We start from the raw sequence: 24,070 nt of genomic DNA on the forward strand, positions 1-24,070 counted from the left end.
TGGGAGTAAAGGATCTGATTGGGGAGACGTGAATTCAGCATCTGGATGACATGACCTACCCATTGGAGTTGGTGTTGCTTTAATGTGGTGCAGATGCTATTCATGTTGGCCTCCTTCAGTACACTGGTGTTACTGTGTCTGTCTTTCCAGCTGATCCTCAAAATCTTTCATAAGAATCTTTATTGGTATAGAGCATTACAGCACATTGAGTCTATACTGATGGCGATCAACTCTTTGCTACATCTTATATCAAACAACAATTAATTCAGTGGATCAATCATAAGCATATTTATTTTACATGCAGCAAGGGAAGACTCGCTCCGCACAAGAGCTGGCAATAACTTCCAAAAAAAACCACAATAGTCACTCCTTTATGCACAGGTACAGCTACCCATGAAGTTTAAGGAAAGGGTGCATTCCAATCTTCTGCTTAATCAGTGTACTTGGCAGTGTACATGTTTGCTGGTCTGCTGTTTGTAAAGGAGTCAGGTTCCATCAGCATAATGTTGCATGGATCCAATAGCAAAGCACTCTGGTACAATACAGGTTCCATTTTGTTACTACAAGTAATGTATATTTCTACTCTGGCCATACCCACACAACTAGTCCAAATTGCCTGTGGTTATCCCATATCCCTCCAAGCACCACACCAGAGCACAATGGAGAAGGAAGAATCATGAATTAAAACTACATTATTTAGAGACGAAGGCAAAGCAAGGGCAAAGCCAGCAAAGAAGCTGCACACAGCTCCAGCAACCTGGATTCAATCCTAGTCCTGTGTACTTTCTGAGCAGATCAATCGACCGCTGTAAATTGTCCCTAGTGTGTAAATGAATGGTTGATGGGAATCTTGGGAGAAGAAATGGGATTAATCTTGGATTAGTTGACTAACTGGATACCCAAATGGCTTGATGGTAGGTAGCACTTGGGGAGAGTGGAAGGTTGTTGGCTCATTTTTATTGAGATATAGCAGAGAGGATGCTCTTCCAGCCCTTTGAGCCACGCTGCCCAGCAATTTGCCTAACGCCACAATAGGTCAACGGCAGACGCAGTCTCAATAACTCTTCACATGGCCTTAGACCACCTGGACAATACAAACACTTCTGTCAGGATGCTGTTCATCAACTATAGCTCAGCATTTAATACCATCATTCCCACAATCCTGATTGAGAAGTTACAGAACTTGGGCCTCTGTACCTCCCTCTGCAATTGGATCCTCAGCTTCCTAACCAGAAGGCCACAATCTGTGCAGATTGGTGATAACATCTCCTCCTCCCTGACGATCAACAATGGCGCACCTCAGGGGTGTGTGCTTAGCCCACTGCTCTGTTCTCTCTAGACCCATGACTGTGTGGCTAGGCATAGCTCAAAAACTATCTATAAATTTGTTGACGATACAACCATTGTTGGTAGAATCTCAGATGGAGCTGAGAGGACATACAGGAGTGAGATATACCAACTAGTGGAGTCGTGTCGCAGCAACAACCTTGCACTCGACGTCAGTAAGACGAAAGAGCTGATTGTTGGCTTCAGGAAGGGTAAGACGAAGGAACACATACCAATCCTCATAGAGGGATCAGGAGTGGAGAGAGTGAGCAGTTTCAAGTTCCTGGGTGTCAAGATCCCTGAGGACCTAATCTGGTCCCAACATATCGATGCAGTTATGAAGAAGGCAAAACAGCGACTATACTTCATGAGGAGTTTGAAGAGATTTGGTATGTCAACAAGTACACTCAAAAACTCCTATAGATGTACCATGGAGAGCATTCTGACAGGCTGCATCACTGTCTGGTATGGTGGGGGCTACTGTACAGGACCGAAAGAAGCTGCAGAAGGTTGTAAATTTAGATGGCTCCATCTCGGGTGCTAGCCTACATAGTACCAAGGACATCTTCAAGGAGCGGTGTCTCAGAAAGGCAGTGTCCATTATTAAGGACCCCCCAGTACCCATACCCTTTTCTCAGTGTTACCATCAGGCAGGAGGTACAGAAGCCTGAAGGCACACACTCAGTGATTCAGGAACAGCTTCTTCCCCTCTGCCATCCGATTCCTAAATGGACATGAACACACCTCACTTTTTTATTATATGTTATTTCTGCTTTTTGCATGATTTTTAATCTATTCAATATACGTATACTGTAATTGTATGGTAATTGATTTATTTATTTATTGATTATTATTTTTTCTTCTATATTATGTATTGCATTAAACTGCTGCTGCTAAGTTAACAAATTTCACAACACGTGACAAGAGTTATAAACCTGGTTCTGATTCTCATTCCCCGATTTAACCCTCGCCTAATCACAGGAGACAGTACAATGAACAATTAATCTACCAACCGGTATGTCTTTGCACTGCGGGAGGAAACCGGAACAGTCAGAGAAAACCCACGTGGTCATGGGGAGAACATACAAACTCCTCATGGCAGTGTCAGGAGTTTAACCTGAGTCGCCTGTACTGTAAAGCATTATGCTCACCACTATGCTACCATAGATGAAAGAAAAACAGGGGGTTAACTTGATCTTAGACTATGAAGCGGCTATTTAAAAAAACAAACTAAAACTGCTGAGAGTCTGAGTGAGGGAATTGACACTTTGTAACACGTTTCCAAATAACTGAATTCCAAGTCAAAAAATGTATGTTTGATTCTTTATTACGAAACCAGCAGAGACCAATGATCTTATATAGTGACAAAACCAATGTAACTAGCATAGCAATAATGAAATTAACGTTATCAGTGTTATTACTTTGACTTGACTTGGACCCTTACTCCCAGTGGAGTATAGACCATTGCCGACCTCCGTCTCCATCGTCCTCTGAAGTCAATGGTATGGTTGGAGTCCATCAATGCTTCTGCAACCTCGGTACAAGTGATTGACCTACACAGCTTCACCAGAGCCTTGATGGCCGGCCTTACCTGTTTCCACCTTTCACGACGGGGACATAGGGTTGGACTGAGAGACATTAGTAATATTAGTGATAACGCAATTAGCATAATAAGCAGTTAACAAAAATATCCGCCCCCTGCTTGGTATACCCCTAACTAAGCTAGCAAGGACAAAGAGTGAATATGTGACTACACTCAACTACTTCAACCACGCCCCAACCCACGTGACAAATTACTGTAACTCATAATAAAATGTGCAACACAAAATACAATACTGACAGACAGAAAGTAGATACATAGCTCCTAAAGCACAGGTTAAAATCTTGGCACAATATCGTGGGCTGAAGGGGCTGTACTGTGATGTGCTATGTTTCTTGGACCGTGACTAATGGTGTGCTTTAGGCGTCACTGATGGGTGCATTATCAGTTTGGATAAGCCTGTAATGGGCACGTTTAATATGTTTGCAGATGTAGGAGGTGCAGTGGAGAACAAAGAAGATTATCAAAAGTTACAGGGAGATCTTGATCAGCTGAGGAAGTGGGCCAAGGCATGGCAAATGAAGCTGAATTTGTGTAAGTGTGAGGTGCTGTGTTTTAGAAAGTCAAATCACGGAAGGTCTTTCAGAGTGAACAGCAGGGCTCTGGGGAGTGTTGTAGAACAGAGGAACAGAGGGACCTGGGAGCACAAGTACATGGTCTTTCAGAGTGAACAGCAGGGCTCTGGGGAGTGTTGTAGAACAAAGGAACAGAGGGACCTGGGAGTGCAAGTACATGGTTCACTGAAAGTTGAGTCATAAGATGGTGAAGAAGGTGTTTGGAATATTGTCCTTCTTATATTAAGACATAAAATATAAAAGTTGAGAGGTCACGATGCGATTATACAGGACGCTTGTGAGGCCACACTTGGAGTATTCAGTTTTGGTCGCCCTGCTATAGGAAGTATATTATGGAAGCTATGCATACAAGATTTACAAGGACATTGCCAGGACTTCAGAGACTGAGTTACAAGGAGAGATTGGACAGGCTGGGACTATATTCCTTGCAGAGTCAGACACTGAGAGGTGATCTTATCAAGGTGTAAAATCACAAGGGACAAGGGACAAAGGTGAATGCGGTCAGTCATGTTCCCATGGGGAGAAGGTGCAAACTCCTAATGGACAGCAGTGAACCTGTACCCTGGTTGCTGGAGCGGTTATCATCCTACTAACCGCTGCACCATCATGGGGAGAATCAGCAATGGCTTAATGCAAATGGATAGTTGATACTTGATAAAGACATGAGGGGCTGAAGGTCCTCCTTCTGTGCCTCACTGAGCATTGACTGAACACCCTTGCTCTTCCAGTGGCCAGTCCAAAGCGAGAACGATGGCCTACTTTGGGGAGGGTCGCGGACCCATTCATCTGGACAATGTGAAGTGCACGGGCCACGAGCGCTCACTGGATGAATGTGACACACTAGGATTCGGTGTCCATAACTGCTGGCACAGCGAGGATGCAGGCGTGATCTGCGATTACGAGGAGGATGCGTTGGAGGAGCTCGGCAGCAGCGGTGAGTGATGATGGCAGCTTGGAGATAAGTGGGACACACTCCCAGTGCGCGTCTTTGAAGAACTTGGACCGAGTTACCAAATATATGATCTTGGTTTGTCTCGTTTCTCTCTCTCAACAGTTCAACCCCTGTTCTGTTGCAACTACCTTGAGTTGATGAAACCAGAAATTTTAAATTCTATTTGTTAGTGGACCTATGGTGCACCACAGATGTCCTCTCTCATCCCTTTGCAGTTCAACTGCCCCTAATCATTCTAGTTTCCTTCCACAGTCCAAAGACCTACCGATTAGTAGGTTAATTGGTCATTGTAAATTGTCCTGTAATTCAGCTAGGGCTAAATCGGGGATTCTTATCCTTGTAAGCGGAACAAGTGCTACACGTGCCCTTACACTTCCTCCCTTACCACCATTACCACCATTCAGGGCCCCAGACAGTCCTTCCAAGTGAGGCGACACTTCACCTGTGAGTCGGCTGGGGTGATATACCGTGTCCGGTGCTCCCGATGTGGTCTATATATTGGCGAGACCCGACACAGACTGGGAGACCGCTTTGCTGAACACCTACGCTCTGTCCGCCAGAGAAAGCAGGATCTCCCAGTGGCCACACATTTTAATTCCACGTCCCATTCCCATTCTGACATGTCTGTCCACGGCCTCCTCTACTGTCCAGATGAAGCCACACTCAGGTTGGAGGAACAACACCTTATATTCCGTCTGGGTAGCCTCCAACCTGATGGCATGAACATTGACTTCTCTAACTTCCGCTAATGCCCCACCTCCCCCTCGTACCCTATCCGTTATTTATTTATATACACACATTCTTTTTCTTTCTCTCCTTTTTCTCCCTCTGTGCCTCTGACTATACCCCTTGTCCATCCTCTGGGTTTCCCCCCTCCCTTTTCCTTCTCCCTGGGCCTCCTGTCCCATGATCCTCTCATATCCCTTTTGCCAATCACCTGTCCAGCTCTTGGCTCCATCCCTCCCCCTCCTGTCTTCTCCTATTATTTTGGATCTCCCCCTCCCCCTCCCACTTTCTAATCTCTTACTAGCTCTTCCTTCAGTTAGTCCTGACGAAGGGTCTCGGCCTGAAACGTCGACTGTACCTCTTCCTAGAGATGCTGCCTGGTCTGCTGTGTTCACCACCAACTTTTATGTGTGTTGCTTGAAATTCCGGCATCTGCACATGTCCTCGTGATTGCTGGAAGACATGGCTTGACGAACTGGAGGGGTCTATTCCACACTGTATCTCTAAATAAATGAAATAAGTTCAAAAAATAATCCACCTGATCCATGTGAAGGGTCTCAACCCAAAACATTTACTGTCCACTTCCCTCCAAAGATGCTGCCTGACCCACTGAATCCCCCCCAGCGTTTCGCGTGTTGCTTCAGATCCTTCTACCTGTGACATACCAGTGCAATTCCACATTGCCATCGTAGAGAGCATCCTCACATCAGCCATTACTGTCTGGTTTGGAGCAGCATCTTCTCACAATAATAGAAATCTACAGTGAACTGTCAGGTTAGCTGAAAAGCTCATTGGCTGCAGTCTACCGACACTGTAGGACTTGTCTGCATCCAGGACAAAGAAGTGGGCATTGCGGCCATTATCCACATTGCAAAGTCTCCCTTCTGGAAAGTGCTCTAAACCTATTAAAACAAAAATTTCATGCTATCTTAAAAGTTTCTTTCCTTAGTCAGTTAATATGATCAACCAATCTAATTACTCCCCCATCCCCTCTATATATCACTCCCATCACTGCAGTGCACTGTAAACACCTTAAACCACTTTTACAAAGCTGCTTACATTATAATTACATGCTGGTATTTACGTACTTACACACATTTTATTCCACATCTGCACTTTAATCTCTAACTTTATTTTTATATACATAATTCTATATTCTGTATAATTGTTGAATGTTGTTATTCTGTTGCATGCATGCCCTATCCAACACACCACAGCCAATTTATAATACATGTAAATGTTTATGGTGAATAAACATGATCTCTGAACCTTGATCCTTGAACGAATTGACAGATTTGGTACTGAACTACCATACTCCGTTCCCACCCTAAGTACTAATCTATCTGTTCTTGCGTGATCTCCAGGTTCTTTGCATTCAGTATGCGGCCTGCGTTCAATGAATCGTCGCAAAAAGCGGATCATTGGGGGGAACAAGTCTATCAGGTAGGAGCTGGGGATGTTGGCTCACACTTTCTGCTCTCCTTGGTGGGGACAGCGTCAACCAACTGGCAGAAGAGATTGGAGGCCACATTGGGGACTTGTCTTTGGTGAAGGTCCATTTACCACCAGATTACTATTTGTTAATATTCAAAGTCAAAGTAAAATTTATTATCGAAGTACATACATGTTACCATCTTTTACTTTGAGATTTATTTTCTTGTAGGCATTTACAGGAAAATAAAGAAATACAATAAAATTTATGAAAAACTATATGTAAACAAAGACTGACAAGCAACTGTTGTGTAAAAGAAGACAAATTGTGCAAATAAAAACAAATAACACTGAAAATTTAAATTATCGAGTCATTGACAATCAGTCCATGGGTTGTGGAATGAATTCAGAGTTGAGGTGAGTGAAGTTATTCACGTCAGTTTAGGATTCTGACAGTTGTAGGGTAATATTGTGTGCAGTTTTGGGCTCCTTATTTTATAAAGGATATACTGACATTGGAGAGGGTTCAGAGAAGATTCACAAGAATGATTCCAGGAATGAAAGGGTTACTGTATGAGGAATGTCTGGCAGTTCTTGGGCTATATTACTTGGAGTTCAGGAGGATGAGGGGGGATCTCATAGAAACATTCTGAATGTTAAAAGGCCTGAACAGATTAGATATGGCAAAGTTATTTCCCATGGTAGAGGATTCTAGGACAAGAGGAACCGACTTCAGGATTGAAGGAGATCCTTTTAGAACTGAGATGCAGAGAAATTACTTTAGTCAGAGGGTGGTAAATCTGTAGAATTTGTTGCCACGAGCGGTTGTGGAGGCCAAGTCATTGGGTGTATTTAAGGCAGAGATAGATAGGTTCTTGGTTACCCAGGGCATCAAAGGGTATGGGGTGAAAGTAGGGGTGTGGGGATGACTGGAAGAATTGATCAGCCTATGATTGATTGGCAGAGCAGACTCGATGGGCCAAATGGCCTACTTCTGCTCCTATATCTTATGATCTTATAACTGTTCCTGAACCTAGCTGTTTGGGACCTAAGGCTTCTCTTCGTCCTGCCTGATGGTAGTAGCAAGACCAGAGCATGCCCTGGATGGTAGGGGTCCTAGATGATGGATGCTGCTTTCTTGCAGCAGTGCTCCTTGTAAATGTGCTCAATGGTGCGAGGGCTATATTTGTGATGGACTAGGCTCTGTCCACCATTTACTGTAGCCTTTTCGGTTCCATGCAATATTGGTCAGTTGCTCACCTTTAAAATTAACAGGATCAATTTCTGTGGTAAAAAGTGTTCTCAAGATTTTGGTGGATGTTTCTGTGGAATTCTTTGCCATAGGCATCTGTAGATGACAAGCCTTTATGTATATTTAAGGCAAAGGTTGATAGATTCTTGATTGGTCAGGGCATGAAAGGGTATGGGAGAAGGCAGGAGATTGGGGCTGAGAGGAAAATTGGATCAGCCATGATGAAATGGCAGAGCAGATGTGATGGGCCAAATGACTTAATTCTGCTCCTTTATCTTATGGTCTTTTGGTTTGGTGTGAATTAAGAAGAGGTCACAAAGATTTGGACATGAGGAACAATTATGAGTGATATAGATAGGGTAAATGTAATCAGGCCTTTTCCCCTGAGGTGGGACTACAACTGGAGGTCATGGGGTACGGGTGAAAAGTGAAAAGTTTAAGTGGGTTAATCTTTAATCTTCATTCAGAGGATCATGAGAACGTGGAATGAGCTGCCAGTGGCTCATGCAAGCTTGATTTCAATGTCTAAGAGAACTTTGGATAGGTACGTGGATAGGAAGGGTATGGATGGTTATGGTCCAGGTTCAGATCAATGGGACTAGGCAGTTTAAATGGTTCAGCATGGACTAGATGGGCTGAATGGCCTGTTTCTGTGACAGAGAGAGTTTGTGGCTCTCACTGGACTTTAAGAAGATGCTCGATGTAATGGCTGCCGTTTAGTGCTGTCATTGCCTTTTTGGAGTAATGAATGAACTGTTCCTTTGGTTTCTCAGGATCCCCTCATTATTTTCCTGCTCACTACTGGCTGTATCAGTCTTAACTAGTGCTGGTCTCCGAGAGCTTGTGACCCAGTTCCCACCAGGCTGACGTCCTGTCTAAAGAAGTGATGGAAACTAAATGGTGCCTTCATGTTGACTTGACGTTTGCTGGGTGCTGTGGTGTACGGGTGAATACTTGGACAATTCCTTGCCTCTGCTGGTGCACAAGTGAATACCTGTGTATTTCCTTGCCTCTTTATTCTAAAACATCACTATCATGGTTCATTACAAGCTTTCACACACAGATCAAAAAGGCGCAACAGTGCCTTGATTTCCTGCGGAGCATCAAGAAAGCTTACCTCTTGTCCCAGGATACTGACGGACTTTTACCACTGTACCATTGAGAGCATACTCACCAACTGCATCTCAGAGTGATATGGTAACTGTCCCGTATCAGACCGCAAAGCACTCCAGCATGTGGTGAAAACTGTGCAGCGGATTATCGGCACCCAGTTGCCCACCATTGAGAACATCTACCATAAACGCTGCCTGGGCAGGGCGAAAAGCATTATCAGGGATGCATCTCACCCTAACCATGGACATTTTACTCTCCTCCCATCCGGTAGGCGCTACAGGAGCCTCCGCTCCCGCACCAGCAGGCACAGGAAGAGCTTCTTCCCTGAGACTGTGACGCTGCTGAACCCCTCATCACAGCGCTAAGCAGTATTGCATCTGTATTGTACTGTCTCAGTACTTTTATATTTGTGTGCTGTAGCACTTACTTTTTATTCACAGTTATTTTGTAAATAACACTATTCTTTGCATTTCTGGTGAGATGCTAACGGCATTTCATTGACTTTGTATCTGTACTCGGCACAATGACAATGAAGTGGAATCTAATCTAATCTAATCTAATCATTGGGACCAAGGCAGAGAGAGTGAAGTGTCTCCAGATTTGAGAGTGTGTTATTGACTTGTGATACCTCTGATTTTGAAGGTTGTGAGTTCTGAATGCTGCTCTCTCAACACCAGTGGAGTGAAGACACAGTACTCAGTATTATCTGGAATCCCTCTTTGTAGCTAGAAAGTAGAAGGGACAGCTGTACAAGCTACAACAGACAGTATGGCCATCTCTCCATACTGTAGCCAGCCCGTGCTTTATTTTCGTTACTACCATCAGGAAGAGGGTAAAGAAGCCTTAGGTCCCACACCACCAGATTCAGGAACAGTTATTACCCTATAACTATCATGCTCCTGAAGCAACATGAATAACTCACTCTCCTCAGCTGTGAACTGACTCCACAGCCTACACACACTTCCACTTTTTATATGTGCAGTTTGTCTTCTTCTGCACATTGGTTGTGTGTCAATCTTATGCATAGTTTTTCACAAATGCTATTGTATTTTCTTTTACTTTCCTGTAAGTCACTGCAGGTAAATGAATTTCAAGTTAGTATTTAGTGACATGCAGTATACGTACTTCCATAATAAATTTGCTTTGAACTTTGATTCTACCTTTCAGTCCAAGTGAAGAGTCTCGACTTGAAATTTCCACTGTCCATTTCCCTCTATGGATGCTGCCCAACTGTGGCCAACCATCTGTAAGGAGTTTGTATGTTCTCCCTGTGATTGCATGGGTTTCCTCCGGGTGTTCCAGTTTCCTCCCACATTCCAGTGATGTACCAGTTAATAGGTCATTGTAAGTTGTTCTGTGATTGGCTAGGGTTAAATCGGTGGATTGCTGGAAGGGCCTGTTCCATGTGTAACTCTAAATAAATAAATTGTTCTAAGTCTTACTCAGTACTTTTGAACTCTGTCCTAATGTCTAAAGCTAGGCACCATTGTAGAGGGGCGGGTTGCTCTATGCACGAGACAGTAGTGCAGCAGTTGTGCGATCACTTTACAGCAATAGCAATTACCAATCGGGGTTCAATTCCCATTGCTGTCTATACGGTTCTCTCTATGACTGTGTAGGATTGCTCTGGGTCTTTCCGTCTTCTCCCCACATTCCAGAGACATATGGGTTAGGGTTATAGTACTGTGTTGTCGATATGAGATTGATAGGTTCTTCATTAGTAAACGTGTCAAAGGTTAGGGGGAGAAGGCAGGAGAATGGGGTTTAGAGGGATAATAAATCACCCATGATTGAATGCTGGAGCAGACTTGATGGGCCAAATGCCTAATTATGCTTCTATATTTTATAGTCTTATGTTTGTGCTGGAAGTGTAGTGACTTCTGTGGTTGCCCCCCTTACAATCCTCGCTGATTTGATTTGATACAAAATGATGCATTTCCCAGTATGTTTCAATGTACACGTGATAAATAAAGCTAATCTTTAATCTTTAGCAGTAGGTTACTCTCTTGAATCAATTCCTTTTTGTGTCCCCTGGACACAGCATTAAAGGTTTTGCAGTGAAAATGTTTGTGGGATCTCCTTCCAGGGGTGGATGGCCTTGGCAAGCTTCACTGAGACTCAAGATGTTCCACCGCGGGAGCCGGTTGCTGTGCGGAGCCACATTGGTCAGCAATTGCTGGGTGCTGACAGCAGCTCACTGTTTTAAGAGGTTTGTAAGCAGTCAATCCCTTGTTTTCATTCAAAAAGAAAGTTTGGTCTCTTCTCAAAGCTCTAAGATGCATGAAGCTTACTTTTGGTCTGATGAAGAGTCTCAGACCAAAACGCCAACTGTTTATTCCCCTCTGTGGATGCTGCCTGCTGTGCTGAGTTCCTCTAGCACTTTGTGTGTGTTGCTCTGGATTTCCAGCATCTGCAGAATCTCCTGGGTCCCCCAATGTAGCAGAGAATAAAGACACAAGAGGTGGCAGATGCTGAAATCTAGAGTGAAACTTTAAGTTCTCAACTCAAAACTTGACTATCCCTTTGCCTGTACAAATGCTGACGGGCCAAATCAAGCTCTAGAATGGGACAGCACAGTAGTGTAGTTGTTAGCACAACGCTTTACAGTACAGGCAACTTGGGTTTAATTTCCGCCACTGTCTGTAAGGAGTTTGTACTTTTTCCCTGTGACCATGTAGGTTTCCTCTGGGTGCTCTGGTTTCCTCCCACAACCCAAAGACCTACCAGTTTGTAGGTTAATTGGTCATTGTAACTTGTCCCGTGATCAGACTCGGATTAAAATCAGGGGATCGCTGGGTGACACGACTTGAAGGACCAGAAGGACCTATTCAGCACTGTATCTCAATAAATAAAAATAAATAAATCAATAAACAATACAGTCAACAGCTCGCTGCCCTAGTGACGGACCCTCGGTGGTGGCAGGGTATTCATTAGTCTCACAGCCTGGGGGAAGAAGCTGTTACCCAGTCTGGCAGTCCTAGTTCTGATGATCCTGATGTTTCTGTGCTTCCTTCCTGATGCACAGGTAAACTGTAAACAATACAGTAATCGGCTCGCTTTCCTCGTGATGAGCCGTCGGTGGAGGGAGTCTCACAGCCTGGGGGAAAGACCTGTAATCCAGTCTGGCAATCCTAGTCCTGATGATCCTGTACCTTGTATCAATTTTTTTCTGATGTTCTTCCATTGAAATATCCTGGGATATTTTAGATTTGAAAGTGCCAAATTCATTGATCATCCATCTTTCACAGGTTTGGTAATGACACAAGTCGCTACTTTATTCGGGTCGGTGACTACCACACAGCCGTGGAGGATGAATACGAGCGAGAGATTCCTGTGGAGAGAATTGTCATGCACAGGAACTACAGGCCAGACAGCAGCGATAATGACATAGCACTGGTCAGAATGAAGGGCAGGGAAGGACACTGTGTGACATTTAATCAGTACGCATCACCTATCTGCTTACCAGGCAGAAAAGAGAAGATCAGAATCAAGAGGCAATCCTGTTACATTACCGGCTGGGGAGACACAGGTAAATGGTTTCTGAGCTCAGAGTTCTTCTTCGATCTACATGGAATGTACTGCATAGAAACTGCTCTGCACCCTCTCTAAAGCTTCCACATCCTTGCTATAATATTTTACAAGTTGACAGGATATTAAGAATTAGGGGATTGAGTTCAAGACTCACGAGGTTATGTTGCATCTTGATAAAACACTGGTTAGATCACACTTGAAGTATTGTGTTCAGTTCTGGTCACCTCATTATAGGAAGGATGTAAGCTTTAGAGAGAGTATAGAGGAGATTTACCGGGATGCTGCCTGGATTGCAGAGCATGTCTAATGAGGGTAGTTTGAGCGAGCTAGGGCTTTTCTCTTTGGAGCAAAGGAAGATGAGAGGTGACTTGATAAAGGTGTATAACGTGATAAGAGGCATAGATCGAGTAGACACCCAGAGACTTTTTGCTAGGGTGAAAAAGGCTAACACAAGGGGACATAATTTTAGCATCATAAATGTGTGGCTGAGAAGCTGGTGCAGGGGGCAGGGCTTCAGGTCCTTGGATCACTGGGATCTCTTCTGGGGAAGTATGACCTGTTCAAAAGTGATGGGTTGCACCTGAACCCGAGGGGAACCGATATTCTTGCAGGCAAGTTTATTAGAGCTGTTGGGGAGAGTTTAAACTAACTTGGCAGGGGGGTGGGAACTGGAGTGAAGGGACTCAGGAAAGGACGGATGGTAAAAAAGTAGAGATAGCGTCTAGACAGTTTGTCAGGAAGGGCAGGCAGGTGATGGGGTTTAGTTGCAGTCAACAGGCTGAGTATCAAATCATTAGGGATGCAGAGTCAGAAAGGATAGCAAATACGGTACTCAAGATGATGTCTCTAAATGCACGTAGTAGAAGAAATAAGGTGGATGATCTTGTTGCAATATTGCAGATTGCCAGGTATGATGTTGTGGCCATCACTGAATCGTGGCTGAAGGATGGTTGTAGTTGGGAGCTGAATGTCCAAGGTTACACATTATGTTGGAGGCGTAGGAAGATGGGCAGAGGGGGTGGTGTGGCTCTACTGGTAAAGAATAGCATCAAATCAGTAGAAAGATGTGGCATAGGATCGGAAGATGTTTAATCCTTGTGGGTTCCGTTAAGAACCTGCAAGGGTAACAGGACATTGATGGCAGTTATTTACAGGCCTCCCAACATGGGCTGGGAGGTGGACCACAGATTACAACAGGAATTAGAAAAGGCGAGTCAAAAGGGCAATGTTATGGTAGTCATGGGAGATTTTAACATGCAGGTCGATTGGGAAAATCTGGTTGGTAATGGATCTCAAGAGAGTGAGTTTGTTGAATGCCTAAGAGTTGGCTTTTTAGAGCAGTTTGTCATTCAGCCTACTAGGGGATCAGCTATACTGGATTGGATTGGATGTTATGTGATGAACTGGAGGCAATTAGGGAGTTTAGGTAAAAGAACCCTTGGGAACCAATGATCACAATATGATTGAGTTTAACTTGAAATTTGATAGGGAGAAAGTAAAATCTAATGTAGCAGTATTTCATCAGAGTAACGGAAATTACAGTGGTATGAGAGAGGAGTTGGCCAAACAACCAATGCAAAAGAAGACAAAGTTCAAAAGTTCAAAGTAAAATTTATTATCAGAGTACATACGTGTCATCACATACAACCCTGAGATCCTTTTTCCTGTGGGCATACTTAGCAAATCTATAAAACAGTAGTAATGTAAACAGGATCAATGAACAACAAACTGTGCAAATGCAAATATAAATAAATAGCAATAAATAACGATAACATGAAATTACAAGATAAGGAGTTTTCAACGTGAAGCCATTGGCTGTGGGAACACCAGAAATGGAATGAGTGTAGTTGTCCTCTTTTGTTCAAGAAAAAAAGTGTGCAAAAAAAAGTATTCAAAATGTAAGTTGTGGAGTCCTTGAAAGCAAGTCTATAGGTTTAGAATCTGTACAGTATTGAGGTAAATGAAGATATCCATGCTGGTTCAGGGGTCTGATGGTTGTGGGTATAACTGTTCCTGAACATGGTGGTGTGGGTCCTCAGGCTCCTGTGCTGCCTTTGGTGGGAAGAGAGCATGGTCTGGATGGTGGTGTGGGTCCTCAGGCTCCTGTGCTGCCTTTGGTGGGAAGAGAGCATGGTCTGGATGGTGGTGGGGGTTCTCGATGATGGAAGCTGCTTTCTTCCCAATGTGCCCAATGACGGGGAGAGCTTTGCCTGCAATGGACTGGGGTGTATTCTGTTCCTGGGCATTAGTGTTTGCAGACCAGGCCAAGATGCAGCCAGATTATTGGGCATAATCCTATTGATACCTCTTACTTACTCACTGCCCTTTACACCGCTGGTGTTTAGGGCAGCAATTAAGTCCTCCACCTCTGGCAGTGCTCAGGGCTTCCTTCATCATGTCAGTAGCTTCCTCTTGGTTTTCACTAGTGCCAGCCACACAGGTCCTGGGTGGAGTCACAGCAATACTGTCACACTCAGATGTAGAAGGATTCTTCATTGCTGTTTCTGTAACAATTTTGTTTGACCAGTCAGGGTTGTTAGCCCTAAGATGAACCCCCGAACCTGCAGGACTGGTGGACCACTCTTAGTTTGGCCTCTACCCTTTGACCTGTTTAGCATGGGTGACCCGACCAAGTGCCAAAGCACAAAGCCCTGACTCCAACTAACATAGCTCTCTGGGTCCTTGAGTCACGCAAGCCTCCAAACCCTACAGCAAGTTTGTGGTCCACTTGGAGGATGGTACCCTGGCTTAGCTTTATTTGTTTACACAATAGTATAACGAAATTTCCAGTGAACCCAGCGAACCCAGAGCAGCAGGACAGATGTCATATCTGGATTGGAGTTTCGACAGGTTCCCCAGTTACCCTTGAACAGGGCAATATGCGACACCATTTCAGAGACAACATGATGTACACGTCTGTCATTTTATCCTTTACAGAAAAACCTCTTTCTGAAGTTATTGAATAGCTTGGGTAATGTATTCACAACTCACTGGGTAAGACAAAAGAAGATCTTGCAGTCACACAGCATAGAAATGGGCTCTTCAGCACAACTCACCCTTGTGACCGAGATTCCCATCTAGGCCCAACTCATTTCCCTCAAAATTTTTCCTTTCTATGTACTTGTCCAAGTGTCTTTTAAATATCATTAATGTACATACCTGCCACAACCACTTCCCCTGTCAGTCCTTGGAAAATAAATCCTCTCCACTCTTTAAGAAAGGAGGAAGGCAATAGAAAGGAAATGATAGACCAATTAGCCTGACCTCAGTGGTTGGGAAGATGTTAGAGTCAATTGTTAAGGATGAGGTGCTGGAGTACTTGGTGACACAGGACAAGATAGGACAAAATCAGCATGGTTTCCTTCAGGGCAAATCCTGGCTGACAACCTGTTGGAATTCTTTGAAGAGATTACAATTATTCTAGACAAAGTGGATGTAGAAGATGTTGTATATTTGGACTTTCAGAAGGCCTTTGACAAGGTGCCACACATAAGGCTGCTTACCAAGTTAAGAGCCCATGGAAAGTTACAGGAAAGTTACTAACATGCTTAGAGCATTGGCTGATTGGAAGAAGGCAGCAAGTGGGAATAAAAGGATCCTTTTCTGGTTGGCTGCCAGTGACTTTGGTGTTCTGCAGGGGTCAGTGTTGAGACCATTTCTTTTTATACTGTATATCAATGATTTAGATGATGGAATAGATGGCTTTGTTGCAAAGTTAGCAGATGATATGAAGATTGGCAGAGAGGCAGGTAGTGTTGAGGAAACAGGTAGGATGCAGAAAGACTTAGATGGATTAGGAGAATGGGCAAGAAAGTGGCCTAATTCTGCTCCTATGTCTTATGGCCTGGTTGACTTATGTACCCTCAGATCTTTCAGCTTTTTGAGTACCTTCTTCCCTGTAATAGTAACTGCACTCACTTCTCTTCCCTGACACCCTTCTCTTCCCTGACGGGCATTCTGTCTTGCTCACCTCAATAATAAGCAAATGTTTTGAAAGGCTGTTCAAGAACTACATCTGCAACATGCTGCCATCCACACTGGACCTTCTACAAATTGTCTACCAACACAACCGATCAACAGACTACGCAATAGCAACAGCTCTACACACCGTCTTTACACATCTGGAGAAGAGGGATGCTTATGTGAGAATGCTGTTCTTGGACTACAGTTCAGCAATCAACACCATAATTCCCTCCAGGCTCGATAAGAAGCTCAAAGACCTCAGCCTTCACCCTGCCTTATGCAGCTGGATCCTGGACTTCCTGTCAGATCTCCAGCAGGTGGTAAGAGTGGGTTCCCTCACCTCCGCCCCTCTGACCTTCAACACAGGAGCCCCTCAGGGCTGCATACTGAGTCCCCTCCTTTACTCTCTGTATACCCATGACTGTGTTCCCACCCACAGCTCCAATCTGCTAATTAAATTTGCTGACAACACTACACTGATTGACCTAAGCTCAAATAATAATGAGGCAGCCTACAGAGAGGAAGTCATCACCCTGACATATTGGTGTCAAGAAAACAACTTCTCCCTCAACGTCGCAAAACCAAAGAAGCTGGTTGTGGACTACAGGAGGAATGGAGACGGGCTAACCCCTAGAGACGTCAATGGATCTGGGGTTGAGAAGGTGAACAGCTTTAAGTTCCTCAGCAAAAACATCACTGAGGACCTCATGTGGTCTGTACATACTAGCTGTGTGGTGAAAAAGGCACAATAGTGCCTCTTTCACCTCAGGTGGTTGAAGAAGTTTGGTATGGCCCCTCAAATTCTAAGAACTGTCTGTAGAGGCATGTTTGAGAGCATCTTGACTGGCTGCATCACTGCCTGGAATGGGAACTGTACTTCCCTCAATCACAGGACTCTGCAGAGAGTGGTGCGGACAGCCCAGCGCATCTGTAGATGTGAACTTCCCATTTTCACGACATTTACAAAGAGAGGTGTGTAAAAAGGGACCGAAGGATCATTGGAGACCCGAGTCACCCCAACCACAAACTGTTCCAGCTACTACCATCCAGAAAGGAGTACTGCAGCATAAAAGCCAGGACTAACAGGCTCCAGGACAGCTTCTTCCGCCAGGCCATCAGACTGATTAATTCATGCTGATGCAGCTGTATTTCTATGTTATATTGACTATCCTGTTGTACATATTATTTATTATAAATGACTATAATACACATCGCACATATCGCACATTTGAACAGAGATGTAAAGATTTTTACTCATGTATATGAAGGATATAAGTGATAAAGCCAATTCAATTCATTTCAACATCTGGCACAGTGCTAGTCTCTTCCACAATGAACACTAATGCAAAATACTCATCTGGTTCATCTGCCATCTCCTTGTACCCGTTATTATTTCTCTGGCCTCATTTTCCAGTGGCCCTATATCCACAGTCATCTCTCTTTTATTTTTTACATACTTGAAAAAGCTTTTACTATCCACTTTGTTGTTGTTTGCGAGCTTGCTTTCATATTTCATCCTTTCCCTCTTAATGATTCTTTTAGTTGCTCTCTGCAGGTTTGTAAAAGCTTCCCAATTCTTTATCTTCCCACTAATTTTTACATTGTTGTATGCCCTCTCATTTGCTTTTACTTTGACTTTCCTTGTCAGCCATGGTTGTACTATTTTGCCATTTGAATATTTCTTCATTTTTGGAATACATCTATCCTGCACCTTCCTCATTTTTCCCAGAAAATCATGCCATCGCTGCTCTGCTGTCATCCCTGCCAGCATCTCCTTCCAATTTACTTTGGCCAACTCCTCTCTCATTTTGCTGTAATCTCCTTTACTCCACTGAAAAATGCAGCTTCTTCAGACTTTACTTTCTCACCATCAAATTTCAAGTTTAACTCATCATATTGTGATCACTGCTTCCTAAGTGTTCCTTTACCTTAAGCTCCCTAGTCACCTCTGGTATATTACACAACACCCAATCCAGTATAACTAATCCCCTCGTCAGCTCAATAACAAACTGCTCTAAAAAAAACATCTCATACGCATTCAACAAGCTCACTCTCTTGAGATCCATTACCAAACTGATTTTCCCAATTGATTTACATGTTAAAATCTCCCATGACTATCATAGCATTGTCCTTTTGACATGCCTTTTCTATTTCCTGTTGTAATTTGTGGTCCACTTCCCTGCTACTGTTGGGAGGCCAGTATATAATTGCCATTTTACTCTTGCAATTTGATAATAAATTTATTTTCAACTTTGAATTAATACAGTCTTATCATTTTTCTTCCTTTCAGGACAATCCTACTCAAGGACATTACTTCAAGGTGCTGTTCCCTTACTACCAAAGGACATCTGTCAAAGGCGCTACAGGAGCAAGTTTACATCCCGGATGCTCTGTGCTGGCAATCTGTCCGAACACAAACGCGTGGACAGTTGCCAAGGAGACAGTGGTGGTCCCCTGGTGTGTCAGCGAACAGAGGGGCGCTGGGTTATTCTGGGGGTTACCTCCTGGGGATATGGTTGTGGAAGGAGAGATTCTCCTGGAGTTTACACTAAAGTATCAAAGTTTGTAAACTGGATCAGGAAAGTGACTGAAACCAAAGTGAAAACTTAGGACAAGGCATGAAATGGTGGCTGGGAGTAAAGGAAGAGACTGAGAACTTCTTTCTCAGCTACACTGAGTAAAACTGGGTTATCATCAGAATTCAGGCAATATGGTGGCTTTTATGGTCATGTTATGTTGGCAGATCTGGATGAAGAAGATGAGATATGAACTTGAATCCCAGCAAGTCACTGAGGAATTTAATCCAGGTTACATACGCTCAGTGGCCACTTTATTAGGTACACCTGTACACCTGCTTATTAATGCAAATATCCGATCAGCCAATCACGTGGCAGCAACTCAGTGCATAAAAGCATGCAGACATGGTCAAGAGGTTCAGTTGTTATTCGGACCAAACATCAGAATGGGGAAGACATGTGATCCAAATTACTTTGACCGTGGAATGATTGTTGGTGCCAGACGGGGTGGTTTAAATATCTCAGAAACTGCTGATCTCCTGTGATTTCATGCACAACGGTCTCTCGAGTTTACAGAGAATGGTGCAAAAAACAAAAGACATCCAGTGGGCAGCAGTTCTGTGGGCGAAAACACCCTGTTAATGAGAGAGGTCAAAGGAGAATGGGCAGACTGAATCAAGCTGACAGGAAGGCAACCGTGACTCAAACCATGTTACAACAGTGGCGTGCAGAAGAGCATCTCTGAACACACAACACATCAAACCTTGAAGTGGATGGGTTACCAAGGCAGGATTCAAGATTCAAGACTGTTTAATGTAATCTCCAGTATACAGGTGTAAAGGAGAACAAAATCATTGTTACCCTGATATAGCACAAAATAAAACATACACTAAGGTAAAGAATACAACAATAAAAAGCCACAATAAATATAAATGCATAAGATAGCTTACATATATAAACTGATTGTATGTCCATGAAGTGACGCTAGGCACAGGAATGTCTGTACGGAAGGTGACTGACAGGAAATGATAAAGTAGTGGTGGTGGGGGGGGGGGTGCTGTGAAGGGGTGGATTAGTGGGTGGGGCTGTTGGACTATTTGATCATAAGATATAGGAGCAGAATTAAGCCACTTGGCCTATCGAATCTGTTCTCCCATTCCATCATGGCTGATTTATTTTCCCACTGAACCCCATTCTCCTGCCTTCTCCATGTGCCCTTTGGTGCCCTAGCTAACCTATCAACCTTTGCTTTTAATACACTCAATGATTTGGCTTCCACAGCCATCTGTGGCAATGAATTCCACGGATTCACCACCCTCTGGCTAAAGAAATTTTTACTGTTCTAAATGGACGTCCTTCTATTCTGATGCTGTGCCCTCTGGTCCTAGACTCAGCCACTATAGGAAACATCTTCTCCACATCCACTGTCTGGGCTTTTCAGTTTTTGATTGGTTTTAATAAGATTCCACCCCCCCCTCCCCCTTTCTTCTAAACTCAGCGAGTTCAGGCCCAGAGCCACCAAATGCTCCTCGTACATTAACCGTTTCATTCCTGGAGCCATCCTCGTGAACCTCCTCTGAACACTCTCCTTTGCCAGCACATCTTTTCTCAGATAAGGGGCACAAAACTGCTCACAATACTCACAAGTGTGGTCTGTCCAGTGCCTTATAAAGTCTCAGCATTACATCCTTGCTCTTATATTCGAGTCCTCTCGAAATGAATGCTAACATTGCATTTGTCTTCCTTACCACAGACTCAACCTGCAAATTAACCTTTAGGGAATCCTGCTCAACTCCCTTTGCAACTCCGATTTTTGAATTTTATCCTGGTTTAGAAAATCGTCTACACCTTTATCCTTCTACCACTGCACATAACCATACACCTTCGCTGCAGTATATTCCATCTGTCAGTTCTCCTGATCTGTCTTAAGTCCTCTGCAAACTCTATGCTTCCTCAACACTACCTGCCCCTCCACCTATCTTTGTATTGTCTGCAAACATAGCCTCAAAGCTTCTGTCATCCAAATTGTCGACATATAGCATGAAAATAAGCAGTCCCAATACTGGCCCTTGCAGACACCATTTGTCACCAGCAGCTAATCAGAACAGGCCCCCTTATTCCCACTCTTTGTCTCCTGCCAATCAGCCAATCCTCTCTCCATGCTAGTATCTTTTCTGTAATATCACGGGCTCTTATCTGGTTTAACAATCCTCATCTGCGGCACCTTGTCAAAGGCTTTCTGAAAAACAAGGACACAACATTCTCTGACTCTCCTTTGCCTGTTATTTCCTCAAAGAATTTTAAGAAATTTGTCAGCCAAGATTTCCCCTCACTGAAACCATGCTGACTCTGGCCTACTTTATTTTGTGCCTCCAGGTATCCCAATATCTCATCCATAATAATGGACTCCAACATCTTCACAAACACTGAAGTCAGATTATCTGACCTATAATTTTCCTTCTTCTGCCTCCCTCCCTTTTTAAAGAGTGGAGTGACATTTGCAATTTTCCAGTCCTCCAGACCCATTCCAGATTCTAAAAGTTCTTGAAACATCATTATTAATGCCTCCACAATCTCTTCAAGTCAAGTCAACTATGTACATCTATATAACCATATAATGTATATAAAAACAAGACATTTCTGTGAACCAGGGTGTAAACCACAGTAACACACATAACACGTGATAATTTATGAAGGTAAGGATAAAATCTCCACATGAATCACACATAAATAATAAACTAAAGTGCATTAATATTAAATATTGTAAGGTATGGAAGTGTGACACTTTGAAAACGATGTGGCTAGAGTTCAGAAGCCTAATAACCTGGCAGAAAAAACTGTTTCTAGTCCTGACTGTTCTTGTTTTTATGCATTGTAGTCTCCTGCCTGATGGTAGAAAGTCAAAGAGGATGCTAGATAGATGGGTGGGATCTTTAATAACTGTAAGATCCCTGTGTACACAGCGCACCTGATAAATGTCCCCGATGGATGGCAAGGAGACTTCAATGATCCTCTCAGATGTTCTCACAGTCCTCCGTAGGGACTTCTGGTCTGATGCTCGGCTGCTCCCAGACCAGATGGAGATGCAACTTGTCAGGACATTCTCTATGGTGCTCCTGTAAAATTAGCGGGGTGGGGTGGGAGGGAGGCTTGTTTGCCTCAATCTTCTTAGGAAGTGGAGATGCTGCTGTGCCTTCTTGTTCAGGGAGGTGATATGAAGCGACCAAGTGAGGTCATCCGTGAACTTTGTACACTTAACTCTCTCTATGGAGGAGCCATGTATTTGCAGAGGGGGTGGCTCATCTGCACCTTCCTGAGGTCCACAATAACTTCCTTGGTCTTCTCTGTGTTCAGGCTTAAGCTGTCTTCTCACACCAATCTTCCAGCCGCTCCACTTCCTGACTACTCTCTGTCTCATTATCATTCTTGATAAGACCAACTACTGTCATTCACAAAGTTGATGACATGGTTTGAGATGGATCCTGTGACACACTCATGCGTCAGCAGTGTGAACAGCTGTGGACTGAGCACACAGCCTTGGGGAGCACCAGTGCTCAGCATAATAGGACAAGGGACGTTGCTGCCCATAAGGACTGACTTTGACCTTACTGTTAAGAAATCCAGTGTTGAGACCCAGTGAGGACAGTTTCCCCACCAGTTCTGGGGTATAATGGTGTTGAATCCAAACTAAAGTCTATAACAGCAGTCCGTCATATGAGACCCCATTTTCAAGGTGGGACAGGACAGGACTGGTCCGGGTGACTTAACTACCTTCAGAGCTTTCAGCTTCCCAAGCACCTTCTCCTTAGTAATAGCAACTACACTCACTTCTGCCCCCTGACATTCTTGAATTTCCAGCATACTACCTAGTGTCTTCTACAGTGAAGACTGTCACAACGTACTCATTAAGTTCATCCGCCATTTCCTTGCCTCCCCACCCCCAATACTACCTCTCCAGCTTCATTTGCAGCGGTCCAATATCCACTCTAATCTCTCTTTTACTCCTAATACATCTGAATAAAACTTTTGGTATTCTCTTTGATATTTTTGGCTAGCTTTCTTCATATTTTATCTTTTCTCTCCTTATGTTTTTTTTGTTGCCTTCTGATGATTTTTAACAATTCCCAATCCTCTAACTTCCCACTAATTTTTGCTGTATTATATGCCCTCTCTTTTGCTTCTATGTTGTTTTGACTTTCCTTGTCAGCCACAGTTGCCTCATCCTCCCTTTAGAATACTTCTTCTTCTTTGGGATAGATCTATCTCTGTGCCTTCTGACTTGTTCCCAGAAACTCCAGCTGTTCTGCTGTCATCCCTGCTTGTGTCGCTTCTAATCAACTTTGGCCAGCTCCTCGCTCATGTTTCTGTAATTCCTTTTACTCCACTGTAATACTGATACATCTGACTTGATCTTCTCCCTCTCAAACTGCAGGGTGAATTCTATCATATTATGATCATTGTCTCCCTTACCTTTACCTTAAGCTCCCTAATCAAATTTGATTCATTAGAAAACATCCAATCCCAGAATGGCCTTTCCCCTAGTGGGCTCAAGAACAAACTGCTCTAAAAAGCCATCCTGTAGGCATTCTACAAATTCCCTCTCTTGGGATCCAGCATCAACCTAATTTTCCCAATCTACCTGCTTTTTGAAATTCCCCCATGACTAATCGCGACATTGCCCTTATTACATGCCTTTTCTCGTTCCTGTTGAAAATTATATCCCAAGTATTATATATGTTAAATTTATGTCCCACATCATGTTACTGTTTGGGGACCATAAGTGCTTTTTACTCTCACAGTTTCTTAACTCTACTGACAAGGAGTCTACATCTTCTTTCTATAACAGCAGTGTCACCTCTTTCTAAGGATTTGATTTCACTTTTTATCAACAGAGCCACCCTCCCCCACCCCGCCTACCTCCCTGTCCTTTTGATTCAAGGTGTATCCTTGGAGGTTAAGTTCCCAACTATGATCTTCTTTCTGAAGTGTCTCAGTGACGCCCACATTGTCATTGCTGCCAGGCTCTATGTTGGTCAGGCTTACTGCTTGGGGGAAGTAACTGTTTTTGAGTCTGGTGTTCCTGGC

At 43.7% G+C, this 24,070-nt stretch overlaps 1 protein-coding gene across 7 annotated transcripts in view; it reads left to right on the forward strand.

Annotated features, from left to right (window-relative positions):
* si:ch211-51a6.2 (neurotrypsin) overlaps positions 1–19,901 on the forward strand; it is a 70,863-nt gene extending 50,962 nt beyond the window's left edge. For all 7 annotated transcript variants that reach the window (XM_063070359.1, XM_063070358.1, XM_063070360.1 and 4 more), the window contains 5 exons: positions 4,230–4,435; positions 6,544–6,622; positions 11,062–11,184; positions 12,224–12,504; positions 18,760–19,901. In XM_063070359.1, coding sequence (XP_062926429.1) covers positions 4,230–4,435; positions 6,544–6,622; positions 11,062–11,184; positions 12,224–12,504; positions 18,760–19,079 — 1,009 coding nt within the window. In that variant the 3' untranslated portion in view covers positions 19,080–19,901. The remainder of the gene's footprint in view (positions 1–4,229; positions 4,436–6,543; positions 6,623–11,061; positions 11,185–12,223; positions 12,505–18,759) is intronic.
* Positions 19,902–24,070: the final 4,169 nt, after the last annotated feature.

The sequence above is a fragment of the Mobula hypostoma genome, chromosome 18 (genome assembly GCF_963921235.1).
Source record: "Mobula hypostoma chromosome 18, sMobHyp1.1, whole genome shotgun sequence".
Classification (NCBI taxonomy): domain Eukaryota; kingdom Metazoa; phylum Chordata; class Chondrichthyes; order Myliobatiformes; family Myliobatidae; genus Mobula; species Mobula hypostoma.